The following is a 20,488-nucleotide window of genomic DNA, read 5'->3' on the forward strand; positions in this document are numbered from 1 at the left end:
TTGAGTATGGGGAGTATCTTGAATGTGCAGAACAACTGGAATTATTGCCTGGGGAAAATCTAAATCTAGCAAATGGTGGCTTTAAGGAAAAAATAGGTAAAATTCTTAGCTCTCTACAAAGTGTTTCTGACTAACTGATGTGAATAAATAAATGACCAGGTATAGTTAGAAGAGTAGCTCTTGTACTTTGGATGGCATATATACATCAATGATTGTCACAATACATTTATAGCCTTAGGCCGGACTATTCTGTATGGACCTGGTAGTGAACAAAAACTTATTAGCTTTTAAAGGGGTTTTGGGGACGCCCATTGATAAGTGGGGGAGCTCATCAGCCAGTGTCATTTCTGTACTTATTTTTCTCGCCCATTTTCCTTGGGGTACACAGGAGACCATGGGTATTGCTCAGCTCCCTTGGAGGCGTGACACTAAGTGAAGACTGTTAAGCCCCTCCTCCAGCAGCTATACCCTCAGCCTGGAGAGAGAGATTCCCAGTTTTTGCTTAGTGTCCAAGGAGGCAAGACACTCCCTGCAGAGTGTCCCTGTTTTCTCTTTGTTTAAATTTAGATTTTTACTTCTTTTTTTTTTCTTCTTCTTCCAGACCATCAGGGACAACAGAGACGCAATAGACCTCTCTGTTTCTCCCGGGGTTGAGCTGCGCCAGTGCCGGTCACCCGCACTGCTGCCTCCCGCACAGAAGCCAAGGTGGACCAGGGCAGCCTAGCTCCCCTGCATTCCCCTGCATCCCGCCAGCACAAGGGTCGCCCGCGCGCCAAGTCCCTCTTCCAGCGTCCTGCCACTACGGTGCCAGTAGCTGAAGGGGCGACCCTGCTGGAACAGACCGAGGGTGAAGACGGCTGATGGTGAGAGAGTGGCTTCTCCAGCCCTACGTCTTAATTGTAGGGGGAGGGAACTTCTCCCAGGCGCGACTTCTTCCCGCCTGGAGGTTCCTCCTCCCCCAGGGGATCGCTGCGCCGCCCCCAGGCCGGATCCCAGTTAACCACTTAGGTACTGGCCATCTCCATGGTCCGGCTCCCGTATAGAGGAGGCCCCCCTGAGATCCGGGCCTTCCTCATGGGCCTGCATGGTGGCCCCTTCCTGCCTCTTAGAGAGGCTGTGTCATTTTCAAACAAAAAAATATAAATTGTATCAAAGTTGTACGCTATGGAATTCTTTTGGCTGCGCTGGATGCTGCAGCCTGATCTCGGTAGAGCTGGCCAGGTGCATGCCTCCCTTTCCATAGGTGGCATGTGGCGCTCCCCGCACACGGCGCTGGCCAAAGTACATACCCCTTCCCTGGGTGGAATCTTGCAGCAATTGGTACCCATGTGCATGTCCCCCTTCCCTTGGCGGGCTTCCTGCGTTCCTACTGGATACAGTGCAGCCATGTGCATGACCCCCTTCTGGGCGGAATATGGTATGCCCTACTTCTCTGAAGTCGGTACTGGTCTTGGGCATCACCCCCTTCTTAGGCGGGCCTTTACACTCTTGCTGAATGCAGTGTTTGCCAGGTGCATATCCCCCTTTTTCTAGGCGGACTGATTGCGTTCCATCGCATACTGTACTAGTCTTGTGCATGACTCCCTTCCAGGCGGCGCATTGCACTTCTGTAGATACTGTGGAGCTCTGTCGATGGCCCCCTTCCCAGAGTGAATATTTACAGTGGGTGAACATTCATGCGCACTCCGTGCATTGTATGGGCCGTATATGCCTTCTCCTCCCGTAGGTGGGTTGGCATTCTCACTGCTTACGGGGCTGACCGTACGTATGTCCCCCTTCATCCCGCGACATACGTGTTTCTCTTGGGGTACGATACTAGCCGCACGCCTTACACTCTTCTCCGAAGAGATCATCCTGCTTCCACCTGGTCCGGACGTGGTCTACTTGCTCTCTGCCTGCACAGAGCTAGGTGGTGCTCATTCTCGGGTTTGGACAGTATTTTGCGGTTCCGCTTGTGGCAGTATCCACCATGCTCGTTGGCCCTTCCACCTGTGGAGTGTGCCTGGCTCCTGGTTGTGTACCTGTTTTGTCCTCCTGATGCTTTGCTTCCCTGCGCAAGCGGTCTCATGGACGAGAGGGCTGTCTGCAGCGCCCTTCGAATTCGACGTTTGCTCTGGCGGGACTACGGTTCCCTCACCTACTAGCATTCCCTCCTCTTCGGATGGGGTGTGGTATGAGTCCTGCCTATGGGCGCCCTCTGCTCTTTAGTGCTGCTCTGCTGCCAGGTTCGGGCCGCTTTCCTTTGGAGGGTCACCCAACTTCTCTTGGGTGCTTCGGTTATGCCAGTTCCGGGGGACCTCCACCTTGGGTTCTTCAGGGTGCCTTCTGCGAGGCGGTGAACCGGGCGACACAGAGTATCGGGTGTTCTGCCTTTGAGCTGTCCTCCTCTGACTACCCTGTTACCCACTCCTCCTTTTGGGTGGAGGGGTTATGCCGGCGTCTGCCTCGACTGCTTCTTCTCGCCGGCTCTGTTTTGCTCCCTCCGATGTGGCTTCTGCCCTGGTCAGGCTTCAGAGGCTGTTCCTTCACAGCCCTCTCCTCGGGAGAGTATGGTTGTTGTCTTGGATGGTTCCGGAGTTCCTGTTGTGACCTCGGACCATCTCCCTCGTTCACACTAGCTGTACTGGCCGTGTGCCCACTTACCTCGAGGTTAGTTGTCTCTGCCTTACCTGCCGTTTTTTGTTTCGCGACTACTATCTTCCTGTTGTACTGGGGGTAGCTGCATTGCATTTCTACAGCAAGGCCATCCTCGTCCCTTTCTGCTGTTGTCCCTGCTTGAGGACTACTCTTCGGTCAATTATTATGCTTAAACCTCCCTCAAAGGAATGGTAGAACCCCTTCCTCCTGTGGTACCATCGACATGGACTTTAGCCTGACTTGTCCTGGCATTTGTCGGCTACTGGACGGACCCCTTCGGTTCCTTCCGTCCGCTCTTCTGTTCCCCCACTCCGGGTGGCTACGGGACGGAGTTGCTAGTGGGCCGATAAACAAGCTTTGCCGGACTCTTCCGCCCGTGCTACTGGTCTGCGCTTGATCATGTGCTTCGTCCAGGGTCTATTATCAGTCTTGGAAATCTTACCTGCGGTTCTGTGGGAAGCTGGGCGTTCCCCTACTCCGCCTTTCTCTCCCCCCGGTTCGGTCCTTTCTCCAGTCCGGCCTGGGACTCTGTTCCTTGAAGGGTCAAGTGTCGGCCCTATCCATCCTCCTCCGGCGTCCCCATCCATCCTCCTCCGGCGTCCCCTGGCCCCTCCATGGGGTGGCTCATTGGTTCCTCTGTACCGTCCCCCGGTACCGCCCTGGGAACTAAATACTGTGCTCTCGGCGCTTCAAGCTTCCCCCTTCGAGCCGTTACAGATGATCTCTCTACGCCTCTGTCCTGTAGCCTTCTTTCCTGTAGGTCCTGTTCCTTGTGGCCATCATGTCTCTCAGACGGGTGTCTGAATTAGCTGCCTTTTTTTCCTTGTTCTGAGCCTTTCTGTCCTTCCCCACGACGAGGCTGTTCTCCATCCCGTTCCTTTCTTCCTTCTGACGGTATCTCCCCTTCCCACCCCTGGGAACGGACACTGTGCTGCTTGGTCGTTGTTCGGGTCTTGAAGATTTACTTGGAGATCACCGACTCCTTTCGGCGCTCGGACTCTTTTTGTGGTAACGAAAGGTCTGTGCATAGGGTTGCTGGCCTCCAAGTTGGTTTTCGCCCGCTTCATCAATTGGCTATTGCTGAGGTTACTGCACCAGAGGCAAGATTCCGTCTTTCGGTGTCGCCGCTCGTTCCACCAGAGCGGTCGGTGTCTCTTGGGCCGGAGACATCGGGCTTCGGCCGAACATTTGTGCACGGCGGTCACTGGTCTTTCTTGCAAGCCTTTACCAAGTTCTACAGGGTGCATACTCATACATCGGCGGATGCTGCCTTGGGCCGCCTGTTTTTTGCAGGCGGCGGTTCTTTGATGCCTACGGGTGCTTCGCCTTGGAGCTTTGGTCCCTCCCCTCTTGGACTGCTCTCGGACGTCCCATGGTCTCCTGTGTCCCCCAAGGAAAATGGGCGAGAAAACGAGATTTTTGTATAACTTACCAGTAAAATCTTTCTCGCTCTTCCTTGGGGGACACGGCACCCACCCATTCATTTGTTTTTAATACACGGTTACAGACTTGGTTTACCCCGTTGGGTAGTTGGCTGGTTGGTTCCACATTGTTGGTCATTGCCTTTTCTCACTACTTGGACACTCAACTGGCTGTCTCTCTCTCCAGGCTGAGGGTATAGCTGATGGAGGAGGGGCTTAACAGTTTTCACTTAGTGTCACGCCTCCTAGGGAGCTGAGCTATACCCATGGTCTCCTGTATCCCACAAGGAAGAGCGAGAAAGATTTTACTAGTAAGTTATACAAAAATCTAGTTTTTTTTCTTACGTTTTGATTCATAACCTGTGTGGCTTGTTGTGTTTTTGCATCTGAAAGGCATCCCATTTTACTCTGCCTTTTTTCTTAGACATGAAGAAGCTCCTTCCCAGTCTGCTTAGTCCTGATCCAAGAGAACTTCAGAAGTGTATTGAGGTTCAGCTGCTTAGAAGTTCTGTGTGCTTGAGTTTGGCTCTAAGCGAACCAGAGCAAGAACAAAAATGGCAAGCCATCTCCGAGTAAGAAAAGCGTGTTTAGTTTCCTCAGTCTGTGATGTATTTTATTTTTCAGGATAGGTTATCTGATTGGTTTGGTTCCAATGCCCGACACCCCGCCTGATATCCTGTTTGAAGAGCAGGCAGCGCTCGTCAGTGAGCTTTTCTCTTCAAGATTACAGTGCTTGTCAGTAATTACAAGTGCTGGTCTTATTCTAGTGAATTGGACGAGCAGCTGGAATTACTCTGCGCCATCTACAAGCAAGACAATGCGCAGTGTGATCTTGAAGAGGAAGCCTCCTTCAGCTCAGGAGTCGGACACCCACCGGTTTGATATTGATCTCTCCTAAGAATAGGTCATCAATATAAACCCACTGCACAACCCCTTTAATATATCTTCCTTTTCTTTGGGCCTATTTTTTCTCATATTACAGAAAGATATTTAAAGAAACCTACTGTATTTTTTAATAAAGTCCTCAGGATAGGTCATCAGTATCTAATAGTTAGGCGTCTAATACCCGGGAACCTTTCCAATTAGCTGTTTCAGAAGGTATCGGCGCTCCTGTCAGCACCGCGGCCTTCTCACAGCTTACCAACCACAGCGCCGTACAGTGGCTATGCTTGGTATTGCACTCCCCATTCACTTCAATTGGGCTTAGCTATGCCTAGGCCACATGACAGATGAGCGTGACGTCACACGGCCTAGGAAAGGCTGTGAGAATGCTGCTGTTTTACTGCCTTCTTAACTGAACTCTTCAGTTATAAAGTCTTGGAAACCCCCTTTAATTTCTAGGTTTAGTGTTTCTTTAAATTGCTTTTCAATTGTATCTAATCAAAACAAACTAATTTGATTTCATTATACACTGATTTATAGAAATCTCACAAAACACTTGAAGCAAACAGCCCGTATAGCCATGGGACCAGTAAGACTCTCCACGCTGACTATATCCCAGTCACTTCCGGTTTTAGGGACATTGCAGCTGTACTGTGCATCGTCTCTGGAGAGCACGGTGTCGAGCAGACTTACGACTGAGGTAAGCATTGCTTCTATGGTATCTGCCTTTTCATGTGAAATAACTTTATTTTATATGGTAAGTAAACGTACGGTGTCTGGTATTGTCATACAGCGTCTGTGACTTGATTTACATTATTCCAGTCACTAAGTTGACTCTAATATGGTTTCTCTTAGGACTGTCAGATTCCACTTTTCAGTGAAGCTTTGAGGTCCTGTAAACAGCACGATGTACGGCCGTGGATACATGCTCTGAGATACACCAGCTTCCAGAATCGGCTCGATGATAAATTCAAAGGTAATTCTTGCGGCATGCCTCATTATGTCAGGGAAGCAGAAAAGTAACCTAGACGTCCATGGTTTATTAACTGGAGCTTATATAATGAAAAGTATAGAACACTTTGTATAAAGGTCAGCTCCCACAACACTTGCTTTAAAGGTTGTGTTCAGTCCTGAAACCCCATATTTATTGGGAATTTTGAGTTAAATGACCTGGATGACCTGTTCATCACAAAGACAGCTCATTGATTTGAATCTGCACTGTGCAAGACCTCTTTCAGATGAGCTTGTTCCAGATTCGCAGCGTGAGTATGCGGAAGCTCCCATCCTGACCTCCCAGCACTGACGGGTCGCATAGCATTATATTGACTTATGATGCTATGTAACACTTACAGTTTTGGGATGTATTGTATAACACTGGCAGCAACCTGAAGGGTTACATAGCATCATAAGTCAAGTCAATATAATGCTATGTGACCCTATCAGGAGCTACTGCAGACGCACACTGAGTCCGATGCGTGGAATTCGCTCGTCTGAAAGTGGCCATATTCTTAGCTTTTAATCTGAGGTGACTCTTTTTTTTTTTTTTATTGCTACCTTTTTGGGGTACTTACGACTTTTTGATTGATATTATGTTTTTTGTGCGGTGACTAAAAGAAAGCTGTTTTGGCCAAAAAATGTATTTTTTTACACTGTTCACTTGATTGGGTAGATCATGTGATATTTGTGTAGAGCCAATTGTTACGGACGCAGCGATACCAGATATGTCTTTTTTATTATTTTTTTACGTTTTACACAATAAGAGCATTTTTAGAAAATCATGTTTTCTCGCTGGTATCATTGGGGGACACAGGACCGTTGGTATAGCTTGCTGCTGCCACTAGGAGGCGACACTAGGCTGAAAAAGACTTAGCTCCTCCCCTGCAGGCTATACCCCCTCCAGCCTGGAGAGAGCATGTCAGTTTTTAGCTTAGTGTCGTAGGACGCAGACCTCCCTGCCTTATGCAGGGCGGCTTCCTTAATGGATTCTTTTTCCTTTTAAGTTGGGGGAACAGTCGCCCAGCCTCTCAGTTGTCCCGGGGAGCAAGACCGGTGAGGGAATCCACCGCTTACCTCCCCACAGAAGCAAAAGGAGGACCAAGGCGTCCATTTCCCCTGCTTCCCGCCAGCCAAGGGGTCACCTAGGTCTGCCAAAGAAGACCCTCCCGCCATGCCAGACTCCTGCCACTCCGGTGCCAGCTGCTGAGGAGGTGACCTTGCGGGTACGCTTAGGGAGGGTGAAGAGAAGAGGAGAAAGATAGGTGAGTACACAGGACTAGATAGGTGTACTATCGAATATTTCCGCTCCTCCACTCTTCCTCCCTAAATCATGCTCAGACACATTCTCCCCCTTTCCTGGACGGACCCTCCCCAGTGAGGGAGGGTATCTGATTTGGACTCTGACATGAGTCCGAAGCAATCTTCCAGAGATTGCGTCTAGGTGGCCAGCAGTACTGTCGTATGCATTACCCCCTTCCTTAGACGGAGTCACTGCACTACTTCAGGATACAGTACCTGCCTTATACATTGTCCCCTGCCATAGGTAGACTAAGTACAATGTCTTGGGGTTCGGGACCTGCCATATGCAGATCCATCGGTGGCGCAATGACATTATCACTGGTTACATTGTGTGCTGTATGCATTACCCCCTTACTTAGGTGCAATATAGCACTCCACAGGGTACAGGACTTGCCATATGCGCTAGTTTTCGCCCCCCTTCATAGGTGGGGTATTCTCCCTACCTCTGACCAGTACTTGCCGTATGCTTACACCTTCCTTAGGTAGCTAATTGCACTACCATTGAATACGGTTCCCACTGTCGCGCTATCCTTCCATAGGCGGAGTGTTGCACATCACCGTGCTTTGTCGCATTTCCCCCTTCTGCTAGTGATCCACTAGCGGGGAACAACTAAACATATTCAGATGCTACAATTCTGCGGCACCACGGCTCTAGGTGCCTTTGCTTATTTCCAAGGGGGCGTGGCAACAGTCGGTACTCGCAGGTGGCCGGGACTCTTACCCTAGTGCTATATGGGTGCCACCAGTGGATACAGTGGCTATTCCTCATTGCATCCTTCTTTTGGTGCTGGTTTTGCGCATGATTATAACATCCTCTGTCTTCCCAGGGGACTCCTAGCATTACTTGTGTGTCCTACTGACCCCCCATCTCCATGGGCCTCCGTTGCTCTAGTCGGTCCAGATATTGTCCGCATCAATACGTAATGCATACTCAGTTGCGCATATCTAGTGAGTACGTTCCAGCGAGTCGACTGTTTTTCACCCCCCCACGTGTTTCTTCCCCTCCTTCCCAGGGTTCTATGGAAGATCCGGATGGAGGACATTCAGATGTATCCTAGTCGCTCCGAACTGACCCGTTGCGCGTGGTACGCCGACCTCGTTCTCCTGGAGACGTCACTGTCACTCAGACGTCCTTCTTTCAAGGGGTCCGGTCTTACATGACCGTTTCAATGACGGCGTGGCTATTAAATCCGCCGTTCTGACGTGGAGAGGGTTTTCGGCGGATGTCTTCCGCACTATGATTCAGGCCAGGAAGCCTGCATCGCCCAGGATCTATTATGGGATCTGTTCTGTCCTGGGGCAGCTTTTCAGTGTCCTAGTTCCCGTGGTGCCCATGGGAATCTTCCTTCAAGGAGCGGCACATACGGTTACTCTGTACCGTCCTTGCAGCCTTGGGATCTGAATGTAGTTCTCTCAACGTTCCAGTCCTCTCTCCTGGAGCTCTTGCGGGAGTTCGCACTCTGGCTCCTGTCGTAGGGGTAGTTTTTTCTTGTGGCTATCACATCCCTCAGGAGGGAGTCTACGTTGGGGGTGCTCTCTTGCAAGATCCCCTACCTGGTACTTCACAAGGCTAAGGCAGTTCTCCGGCCCATTCTTTTTTCTCCCGAGGGTGGTCTCTGACTTCCATATCAATGAAGAAATTGTCCTTCCTTCACTGTCCTTTTCCTTCGCACCCTACGGAAGGGAGTTACATTGTGGACGTTGTCAGAGCTCTACTCCTTATTAGCAGCCTCCAGTCCCTCTCGGCATACGGACCCCCCTTTTCTCACCGGAGGGTCTTTGCTGGGGATTGGCGGCCTCCAAGGGGCGATCGCACGTTGGATTCGGTCTGCAAGTGCTACAGCTTACCGTGCCCGGAGCAGGGTTCCGCCCTTAGGTGTCACGGCTCACTCTCCCAAAGCGGTGGGCGCTTCTTGGGCTAGGAGGAATCGCGCTTCAGCTGCACAGTTGTGTAAGGTGGCTCCCGGTCCTTCTTACACATATACCAGGTGCATACTTATGCATCGACGGTCGCTGCGTGGGCCGCGGTTCTTGCAGGCGACAGTTCTTAGATGCCTGCAGGGACGCTTGCTTCCATGGGTCTGTGGCTTTTTCCCTCCCTGCGGACTGCTTTCAGACGTCCCACGATTTCCTGTGTCCCCAAATGAATATGGGCGAGAAAAGGAAATTTTTTGATAACTTACCAGTAAAATCTTTTTCTCTCTTCATTGGGGGACACAGCACCCACCCAGTATTGTTGTCCGGCCACAGTTGGGCAGTTGCTGGTTTGAACCCTGTTGGGTCCTTTCACATGGTCGGTGTTCCATGGTTTTTCTTGGTTGGCTTGCTTCTCCTACGGCTTGTACACAAACTGAAGCTCTCTCTCCAGGCTGGAGGGGGTATAGCTGCCAGGGGAGGAGCTAACAGCTTTTACTAGTGTCCACGCCTCCTAGAGGACATAGCTATACCCACGGTCTGTGTCCCCCCAATGAAGAGCGAGAAAGATTTTACTGGTAAGTTATACAAAAATCTCCTTATTTTTTTGTGAAACTATTTTTTTGTTTTTTGTTTTTTTTACACTTTGTGTCCCCCATAAGGTCATACAAGACCTCTGGGGTACATATGACTTAATTTTATTTTTTAATTTTTTAACTATTGATTTCTCCTGTAACTGGGGCTGACATAGTAGCCCCAGTTATAGTGGAAATACCCCCCCCCCCCCCCCCCCCCCCCCTCAGTACAGGGCTGATCGAGTTCTATGGAAGACCCGGCAGCTCCTGCACCCCCCTGGCCCTGGTGGTCACATGACGGCCGGGACAGGAAGCGGCAGATACCTTCCTTAGCTGTATACACAGTGCTTGTTGAGTGCTGTGTATACAGCGATCTAGAAGGCAGGGACACCCAGGAACGATCCCTGCCTTCTCTCTGCGGTGCCCTGCTGACAGCGGCCCCCCATTCGGCAGCTGCTTGATTAGCGTGCAGCTGCCATCTTTGAAAGGACGTTCAGAAACATCCGAACAGAGATGAACCCGACCGCCCAGGACGTTTATAGTCGATGGGCGCTCAGGAAGTGGTTAAACTGAATACTACTTGAGTGGTTGATAACCTATATAATAATTTGTCGTTCATAATATAGAAACAGTATACTCAAATGTATATATTAACAATTCAAATCCAAATATACGTTATTATAACAGCAAATTATTCTTCATATTTACATCATTCACTAATACTCTACAATTTACTCAAATTTACAAATAACGACAATACCAAGAAACTCTTGTAAAAGTTGTTTGACCCATTGTTCTATTTATTACATGAAAAAGTAATGTAAATGTAACTTTAAAATATATTATAAACCAATAGAAATTTACTGATTTTAAAAAACAATTAATAGACCATCTATTTCTAATGAGTTAATAATATACCGTCATGGCTGTACCGAGTATGTGCTATAGTCATTAGGAATGTGTGTCATTTACTTTGGCAGGTTGCTGTATACATACATAAGCCCGCTCCACATTTAAGTCTTAGTTCTTCAGACTTCCTTTTCTGCTGATTCTTTACAGAACAAACCATGTCCGTCAAGAGTCATCTGATGGAATTAGGTCTCACAGCTGCCAAGTGCGCAAGGAAGCGGGGCAACGTCACACTTGCTGCGAGGTTAATTGGCCAGTGCAGCAATATCCAACTTGGACAAGTGACTACCGCACAGGATCTGGTTGCTAGTTTTAAAAAGCTCTCACTGCACGGGCAGATGGATGAAAAGTGGGGACCAGAGCTAGAGATTGAAAAAGCTAAATTACTGTATGCTGCAGGTCAGTATGGAGTTCAAACCTATTCTGTATAAACTCTTTCCATACACTCTAACAATGTCACATAGACGGTATTTGATTTTGGTGACCCTCTATTGTGTGCGGTTTGGTTGGCAGGTCAGTCTACACACGCCATGGAAATGCTGAGCTCTTGTGCCATTTCTTTCTGTAAATCTGCGAAAGCCGAATATGCTGTAGCAAAATCTATCCTGACTCTGGCCAAATGGATCCAAGCAGATTGGAAAGAGATTTCAGGACAGATGAAGCAAGTGTACAGGGCACGTCCGCAAGCAAACGCTCCAAGTCTGTCTTCTCTGGGTAAAAACGTGCTGGCTCTCATCGATCTGCCGCCTGTTAGCACCTTCGATGAAGAGTACCCACGTATTGAAAGCGAATCCACAGGTAACGCAAAGATCTGAAAGTTCATTTGAGGAATTGTGTATTAGGCTGTCACTACTTCAGTTTATTCTCCTTAATGCGGAGAGTGAAATTTCCCTTCTGGGTGTAATTCTTGACTTTCGTTTTTTGACAGTGAACATTGGTGTTGGTGAGCCGGATTTCATACTGGGCCAGCTGTATCATTTGTCTTCTGTTCAAGCTCCTGAAGTTGCCAAGTCTTGGGCAGCTCTGGCTAGTTGGGCGTACAGATGGGGAAGAAAGGTGGTGGACAATGCTAGGTGGGTGAAGTTGCTGAGTCTTAAAGGGGTTGGCAGACCTCAAAATTGTGACGGCAAAATTAAAAACATAACCTTTGTATCCCCTTTTTCCCCACTGGCCTCAGCTTTGATGTGTCCCTGAGCGGCACGTGACCTCCCATGGGGCACCATCATTCTGGTTCCATCAGGGACCAGGAATAGCAGGCAGTCTTTTCTTAGGACTCTGCATTGTGCAGTTCCTTTGTTATTCTGATAACGTGTACGTAGGTTGCTAACCAGGAATATGTTTCTTTTTTTGTTAGTTTTTTCTTCAAATATAGTAATTTTTTTATTGAATACCACAAGACCACCCTGGGAGTATGCTTGCACTTGCATGTATCACATTTTACTGACTTTTGTCACTAAATCTGATGTTTTTGTTTCTCCTCTTATGTATTTTTAGTCAAGGTGAAGGCGTGAAATTGTTGCAGCAAGAGAAAACCGAGGTGCAAAGCCTCTTACCAGATAATGTATCTGAAGAGGATAAAGAAAAGATCTACGGTATCTTGGGACAAGCAATGTGTCGGCCTGCTGGTATCCAGGTAAACAGAGCAAAAGATTTCACAAACGAGGCACTTCCCCTCTTCATCTCGTCCTTTCCATTGATCCTATATTACAATCAATACTGACAAATAGGAAACATTTTCCTGTGTCCCAGAAGCTCAGTACTGTCCCTGCCCTGTGTCTGACTGCAAGACAACTGACCAGATCAGGTCTGACATTTACTACATTGTACAGATTTTGTAAGTACATGAAGTGTAAAATGTCTGTTCTCTATTCATTTACCACTCCCTTCATCTTCACATCTGCTCCCATCTCTTGGATGCACTTGATGCACATAAGTCTTTTTTTCAACTTTGCTAATTGTGTATTCAAACAAGACTAAATGAAAGGATAACTGTTATATATATATATATATATATATATATATATATATATATATATATATATATATATATATATATTTTGGAGTATTGGATTGTGGTGATTAATATCACCTTGGTGGCCCTATTTCAACTTTTCACTGTGTATTCAATTACCCCTTAATTCCACAGTTTTGCTCCCTGTACTGCCTGCCTTTACCTGTGGTTAAAATAGGGTTGCTAGGCATGGTCCGTCTATCTGTTGAAGGACGGAGCACGCAGCGTGCAGGGTCAGATTACTGACAGCCAGGGACTGTAAGTAAATGATTAAAGCCAGGTCATCCCCAGCAGCTGATAACAGTGCCTGGGCTGTGTGCACTTCTCCCTGTCCCTGCGCTTGGCAGACGCTCCCTCACTCAGCAGAGCTGGAGAATGCAGAGTTGGAGCAGCGCAGACCAGGGAAGGGAGATCTGCCGTCTGCTCAGTGTATAAATGAAAGCAACATGTGGTAAGAGGACCCCATTGTGCTGCAGGAGATTAACCCTTTAGGGGGAAGAGCTCTGGTTACTGACACTTTTGGGGGGCTATTGTTACTGGCTAGTGCATGTGAGGAGCTCAATGCATTGTGGCTAGTGAGGGCAGGTGGGATTAGCCTCAGGGTGTGGGCAGTGGCGGCCATCTTAACTGAATAGTGAGATTGCAGTTTTATGCAGACTGGTTGCTAAGGGCTGAATCTTATTAAATATGGGGTAAGTCAGTCTAATAGTAACTGATTCTGGAATATCATGTTATTAGTAACTACATATATTGAAATTAGGGTCTAAATGTGACAGTTATCCTTTAAAGACTCTTACAGGCTAAATTTTGAAGTCTGTGGAGTACAAAGTCATGGAGATGGCAATGTCATTTTGCTAAATAAAGGCCCAGTAATGTTACTACACCTAGATTCGTGAAGCGGACGTTCCAACCAGGGAGAAAAAACAGCTCGCCCTTCTCCCTGGCTGCGACGCACTGTGTTGCGGTTGGACGGCATCACAGCCAGAGAGAAGGAGACGCACATTGAGAAAACCAAAGGTCTCCCCTTCACTGTACCGATGATCCATATTAACATATCAGGAGCCAAAAACAGTTCACAGCGGCGGAATGGAGGAGTATTTTTGCATCTTTAGGGGCTGCACTGGCAAGCATACCAGTTTGTAATGCGTAATCCCATGGAAAGGTCCTTTTAAAGGTTAAGGGTTGCAGTGTAGCTAATGCACTGATAAATAGTGGAGAAATTGCAAATTACCTTTTCACCAAGTACATTTTAGTGTGACATTGCATTTTTATTTTATTTTTTCCCCCTCCTGTTTTAGGATGAGGATATGTCCCTTCAGATTACGGAGAATGAGGGCAACGGTGAAGACGATACAGTCGATGTCATCTGGAGACAACTTTTGGCCAGTTGCCCTTGGCTGGCCGACCTAGATGAGTCTGCCTCAGAGGGGCTTATCAAGCTATGGCGTAAAGTTGTTCACCGGATATTCAGCTTGTATAAATTGTCCTGCAGCGCTTACTTCACTTTCTTGAAGTTGAATGCTGGACGGGTGAGTAAATATTGCTTGATAATCTGTGACCGATCATCACCCCCCACCCCCGTCGATGGACAGTTAGTAGCTGACTCGGTGTCTAGAATACCGGTGTGTGCGTTGTGCAATACCACCAGGGTATCCTATGTGATGCAGCATCACACTGTTCTCCCTGTCAGCTCTTACAAGTACAAGGCAGGGGAGAAGTCTATTAAAATCAGAAGACAGGAGAGACGGGCTGCAGCTGCATCACCTATGAGTGCACTATAGTCTACAGCAGAGATCAGCAACCTTCGCCACCATGCAAACATGCTCGGCCGGTGTTCTAACTCCCACAGAAGTGAATGAAGCATTCTAGGAGTTGTAGTTTCTGAACAGCTGGAGTGCCGGAGGTGGCTGATGCCTGGTCTGCAGTATGAGTTAGGGACAGAGTTAGTGATCTGTCATTTGCTGCTCTTTGAACTTAGAGCAAGTGAAGTGCAGTGAGACTCCATGCAAAACCATGATTGGAAATGTATGCTGCATTAGGGGAACCTCATCGGAAGTGAAGATGGCAAACAGCCCATAAATGGCTCCTTAACCTTTAGGATACCGGAGGTTTTTGCATTTTCATTTTTCTTCCCTATCTTCCTTGAGCCATAACTTTTTTTTTTCTTTTATGTACCTGTGTGAGGGCTTTTTTTTTCCGGGACAAGCTGTACTTTCTAATGCCACTATTTAATGACATACAATGTAGTGGGAAGAAAAATTCCAAATGGGGTGAAATTTTGAAAAATAAACAGGCAATTCCTCCACCACCGTTTTATGGGTTTTGTTCAAACAGCATTCCATTTTTGGCAGAACTGACCTGTGCCCTTTATTCTCTGGGTCAGTACGATTACAACAATACCACATATGTATATAGATTTATGTCTAAATAGTGTAAAAATAAATAATTGAAGAAAAAAAAAATTATTATATATATTTTTTTTTTTACATCACCATATTCTGACCCTTATAACTTTTTTTTTTTTTTATAGTTATATCTACTGAGCTGTGGGTGCTCATTTTTTGCAGGACAATCTGTAGTTTTTATTGATACTATTTTGGAGTGTGTGACTTTTTGATCACAATTTATAAAAAAATTTTGGGGGTAAGAGAAGCGATGAAAAAATTGCAAATTGTCCATTTTGACATTTATTTTTTTTCATTTGCCGTATTGGAAAAATATTTTAATAGTACAGGCGTTTTCGGTCGCGGTGATGCCCATGATGTTCATATATTTTGTTATTTATATATTTATTTATTTTTATTCTACGGAAAGGGGGGTAATTTTAAACTTTTATATTTTTTTATATCTTTAAAAGTTTTTTCTTTTTATGATTTTGAAGCTCGTATTTGAGCCTACAAAATTCTTCTTTTTTTATTTTTTTATTTTTTATTCTGAACAGTCATGGATTTTTTTTTTAGATCCATTAATTGTTCAGAATTGCTAATTTCTTATTTTGGCCTGTCACCAGGGGTCTTCAGAGAGACCCAGCGCATTGAATTCAATTAGCGGCATCCTCATTGGTCACAGAGGGTGCCGGTAAGAAGCCCCGAAAGTGTGAGCTTCCGGGTTTTTCACCATTTTAGATGCCGTGATCACACTTGATCACGGCATCTAAAAGCTTTAATGACTGCGATTGGCATTATTGGCGGTTTCGGTCATTAGCCCCGGGTCTCTGCTGTCTAAAACAGCGGAGATCTGCCATCCATGACGCTTGCTGCATGCGGGAGCCAGTGCCATGTTTGCACTTTGCTCCGGGTAACGAAGGGATTAAAGCACGTTTCTTTTAGAAAAATGATGTTCTATATTTGAGTGTATGCTGCGTGGTGAGCGATGCTGCCTGGTCCAGAGATGACATCCTGACACGGGGTGAAGCCTGTAACTTTTCTGCTCTTTTAACCTGTTGTGTGTAGGTTTCACTCGACGAAGATGATCCTCGGATTCATTTAAACGGCTCATCTAAGCAGAGCACTGATGATGTCATCGTTATGGCCACACTGCGTTTGCTCAGACTGTTGGTAAAACACGCTGGAGAACTTAGACAGTATTTGGAGCAAGGTCTGGAGACTACACCCACAGCTCCCTGGAGAGGTGAACTTGCGTCACATAAACCAAGGATATTATCCCCCATGTTAGCTTAGCAAAAATAAATAAATACATGGGTTGCAAAAGTATTAGCATGTTTGATGCGCAGAATCTGTAATCAGACAATTAAAACTATGCAAACTGTCTAAAGGGGTTGATGGTTTATCCTCAAGATAGATCAATACTAGCTGATTAGTGGGGGTCCAACTTCCCACTCCAAAGCTGATAAGCTGTTCTGTGTAGCTCTGTGGCCGCAAGTGGGTGCCGGAAATGCACAGCATTGTAGTGGACTGCATCTCTGCTCCCATTGAAGTGAATGAGGATAGACCAGCAAAAGCCTGGACAAACCCCTTCAAAGTATCCCAATTGCTACAAGGAAATTGCTTTATGGTGCATACACAGCTAGGATTTCTCAATTTTCACTGTAAAAATCAGGAAAACCTTACTGTATTCCTCTAACCCAGGCATGCTCAATCTGTGGCCCTCCAGCTGTTGCAAAACTACAACTCCCAGTATGCTCGAACAGCCTACAGCAGGGCATTGTGGGAGTTGTAGTTTTACAACAGCTGTATCCCCCTTTTAAGCTACAATAGGTAGACATTGTAATGTGTGGCTTCCAGTGTATGATCATACATGTGCTTCATTTCATAGGTATAATTCCTCAACTTTTTTCACGGCTCAATCACCCCGAAGTATATGTTCGACAAAGCATCTGTAATCTACTGTGCCGGGTAGCACATGACTCTCCTCACCTCATTCTCTATCCAGCAATTGTGGGAAGCATTTCACTGAGCAATGAATCTCAGTCGTCTGGTGAGTACTTGTAATATCACACGAATAGTTTCGCTACCTATGTGTCTCTGCATGACCTCCGCTCTCCTGATTTGTGCTGACTGCATTCTGGGAGTACAAGTCAGGAGAGCAGAGGTCGGGCAGAGACACACAGCATTATAAATCATAATGCTGATGTGTTCCTGTCACAGGTGTAGTGTCCTTAATGGGAAATCACACTCCTAAGCTTTCTGCTGCAGCTGGTGGCAGTTGAAGGATGCGACTGAGTATGTATGTCAACCTCAGTCAGCTGGACAGAGAATTTAGAAAAAGAGCAAACAGCGGGTGGCGCTATACAGATAGATTTTTTTTAATTGAATAATTCAGTGGCTATACTAAATTTTTAATTACATGCAATTACAAAAGTATTCAAATCCAGGTGCTGGTTTGAAAAATGTAGAATATTTTTGTGGGACAACCCCTTTAATGGGTTGTATACAAGCCCTCATACAGCTACGTTGACAAGAAAATAAAGTTATAGCTGTTGAAATATGACAATCAAAAAATAAAAATAAAAAAAATTGCCTGGCCACTAAGCGGTTATAGGAGATGTCTGGTTGGAATTGTCTGCTAAATGCAGTACAGCAAAGTGTTAATACTAATCTGTTTCTGAACAGGAACCAAGCTGTCATCAGCCATTCCCACGTTACTGGGTAACATGCAGGATGATGAGCTGATGGGTGGTGAGTGTGATGATGGGAGTCCTCCAGCTTCTCAAGAAAGCAACAGAGATGAAACGAAGAATGGTCTCAGTGAGGACCAAACCATGATGCAGGATTGTTACAGTAAAATTGTAGAAAAGTTATCGTCCGCCAGCCCCACCATGGTGCTACAGGTTTGCATTTTTCCTATTGGTAGATAATCCATAGCTTTGTGCTTTTCATAGTAAAGGGTAGAGGATTGTCTGTTTCTCAGTTATGATCCTTTTACACAGGTTCAAATGCTGGTAGCTGAACTTCGGAGAGTCACGGTGCTTTGGGATGAGCTGTGGCTGGGTGTCTTGCTTCAGCAACACATGTACGTGCTGCGTCGTATCCAGCAGCTGGAGGATGAGGTCAAGAGGGTCCAGAACAACAACACTCTTCGCAAGTATGTTAATGTATTAGATATATATGTATGCACGTAATAGTAACATAGGGTTTAGTGCATTGTTCTTGGTTGCTTAGGTGGTTTATTGAAGGAACACATGGATTCTGTGGAATCTGCTTTCAGAAACTGGCTAAGTGGCAGATTTCTCAGTGAATTTGGTTCATCCTTCTATTTATATGCGTAGCAATAGTTATTCCAATGATTTCATTAAAGCTAGCTGTACACGAAAGACGTCTGTTGGCCGATAGGCATCTCACTCAATCCTCTCGTGTGTGTGTGTCAGACACTTTATCTGCCCGAGAACAGTAAGATTTGGCAGTTAAAATCCAAAATGACCCATCCTTATGTCCCCCAACGTCAGCCATCCAGGGAAAGTTGAAAGACTACACGTTAGATGGACGGCTGACATAGAACTAATGTGTATGGCCAACTTAAAGGGCTTCAGAAGAATCTCTCTAAAATGACCAATAACCTCACAGAATGCTTTTCTCGGCTGAGCTGCTGTTCCAAAGTCCCCCAGCTGCTCGTCTGGCCACCACGGCTGCATCTTCTTTCGCTGAGGTGCTGGACAGTTTACAGGGCAAGAAAGCTTTTTATGGCCATTTCAAAAATACTCTTCTAAAGTAGCCAGGGGTTTTTAAGCAAGTGTCAGCATCCTGCCCCCGAAATAGGAAATTCATACTAACCTGCTCCATGCCACTCCGGTCCGCCTTGCTGCTTCTGCTTTCTCCATTTTCCGGCCCCTCCACTGTATACATCTGGCAATGCATGGTCACATGCATTGCTCCAGCTTATGCCACAATCAGTGCGTCACCTCTGAATGTGACCATATCCATGCAATGCTGGATGTTAAAGGGCTTCTGTCACCCCCCAAAACTCATTTTTCATTTTTGGGCATATTAAAATCCTAATTGTACGACTATTCAATATATAGGGATCTTGCCTTGTTCTGTGGCTGCGCCGATGACGTCGCCTCTAAACCCGAAAGAGAAGATGTCATCGGCGCAGGCGCACTGAGGAAGTGCTGAGGAAGCGTCCTTCTCTCAGAGCGCCTGCGCCGAATGAAGACACGTAAGGCGCGGGATTTGAATTGCAGACAGGGCCAGCCGGAGGAGGAGAGCGCTCGCTGGCCCTGTCAATCAATTGGAGGAGGGGGCGTTTTTTTAAAAGGAGGATGCGGCGGCTACCAGCAAGTAGACTCCCTACTTGCTGGTAGTGAAGTAATTTGCATATTTTAAAAGCTCGATTTTTAATGAAACGAAGTCACAGAACAAGGTAAGAGCCCTCTATATTGAATAGTCTTACAATTAGGATTTTAATATGCCCAAAAATGAAAAATGAGTTTTGGGGGGTGACAGAAGCCCTTTAACAGTGCCGAGACCGGAAAATGGAAAAAGTGGAGGACCGGATCGGTGTGGAGCAGGTAAGTATGAATCTTCTATTTCAGGGGGCAGGCTGTGGGCACTTGCTATAAAAAAACAATATTGCAGGAAAACCCCCCTTTAATAGTTCTTAGACTGCATTGATGGACATTCATATTTCTTCCTTTAAATATTCTTTATTATATTTTTTCCTCACTAGGGAGGAGAAGATTGCAATTATGCGTGAAAAGCACACCGCGCTGATGAAGCCCATCGTTTTTGCACTAGAGCACGTCTGTAGTATCACATCAGCACCTGCTGAAACTCCCCATGAAAAGTGGTTCCAGGACAACTATGGAGAAGCAATTGAAAATGCTTTAGAAAAACTTAGAAATCCATCCAATCCGGCTAATCCTGGTAATAGCTGGATGCCATTCAAACAGGTATATTGTAATTCATTAGTTTCTGTCCTAATTATTATTTTTTTGTGTGTCTACTATATTTAATGCATCAACAACTGCATTGTAATGAATACATAGGCCTGTTCATGAATCTGCACAAGATACTGTAGTTTAGATCTACCTAATTGTATTAATTTTAACCCAATTAAGCTTTTAGGCTGGTATTCTGATTTATGTGCTAGTTTCACAAGCTAAATTGATGATCTAAAATAACAGAGCAGATCTCAAGCTACTCTGCTTTATACATTTTACCTTAGTTTTGTTACATAATTTTTTCTCGTCCGTGTGGTTGGGGGACACGGCAAAGACCTTGGGTGTAGCTGCTGCCACTAAGCCAAAGTGATCACTCCTTCCACCAGCTATACCCCTCCTGCAGGCACTGAGCTAATCAGTTTTAGCTTAGTGTCTGTAGGAGGCAGACATCTGCTCTGTAGGAGGCAGACATCTGCTCTGCAGATCTTGCTTTTACACACACTTG

General features: G+C 46.3%; 1 protein-coding gene across 1 annotated transcript in view; it reads left to right on the top strand.

The window, feature by feature from the left end:
- Window positions 1-20,488, top strand: part of SMG1 (SMG1 nonsense mediated mRNA decay associated PI3K related kinase) — a 150,414-nt gene that overhangs the window by 76,407 nt on the left and 53,519 nt on the right. Inside the window, exons 26-39 of the mRNA XM_040441629.1 lie at window positions 1-96; window positions 4,483-4,630; window positions 5,481-5,640; window positions 5,796-5,916; window positions 10,784-11,032; window positions 11,147-11,431; window positions 11,562-11,706; window positions 12,128-12,266; window positions 13,943-14,173; window positions 16,097-16,274; window positions 16,920-17,081; window positions 17,717-17,934; window positions 18,034-18,188; window positions 19,770-19,992. The exon at window positions 1-96 is cut by the window's left edge and continues 14 nt beyond it. Of these exons, the coding sequence (XP_040297563.1) occupies window positions 1-96; window positions 4,483-4,630; window positions 5,481-5,640; window positions 5,796-5,916; window positions 10,784-11,032; window positions 11,147-11,431; window positions 11,562-11,706; window positions 12,128-12,266; window positions 13,943-14,173; window positions 16,097-16,274; window positions 16,920-17,081; window positions 17,717-17,934; window positions 18,034-18,188; window positions 19,770-19,992 (2,510 nt within the window). The remainder of the gene's footprint in view (window positions 97-4,482; window positions 4,631-5,480; window positions 5,641-5,795; window positions 5,917-10,783; window positions 11,033-11,146; window positions 11,432-11,561; window positions 11,707-12,127; window positions 12,267-13,942; window positions 14,174-16,096; window positions 16,275-16,919; window positions 17,082-17,716; window positions 17,935-18,033; window positions 18,189-19,769; window positions 19,993-20,488) is intronic.

Source organism: Bufo bufo, chromosome 7 (genome assembly GCF_905171765.1).
Source record: "Bufo bufo chromosome 7, aBufBuf1.1, whole genome shotgun sequence".
Taxonomy (NCBI): domain Eukaryota; kingdom Metazoa; phylum Chordata; class Amphibia; order Anura; family Bufonidae; genus Bufo; species Bufo bufo.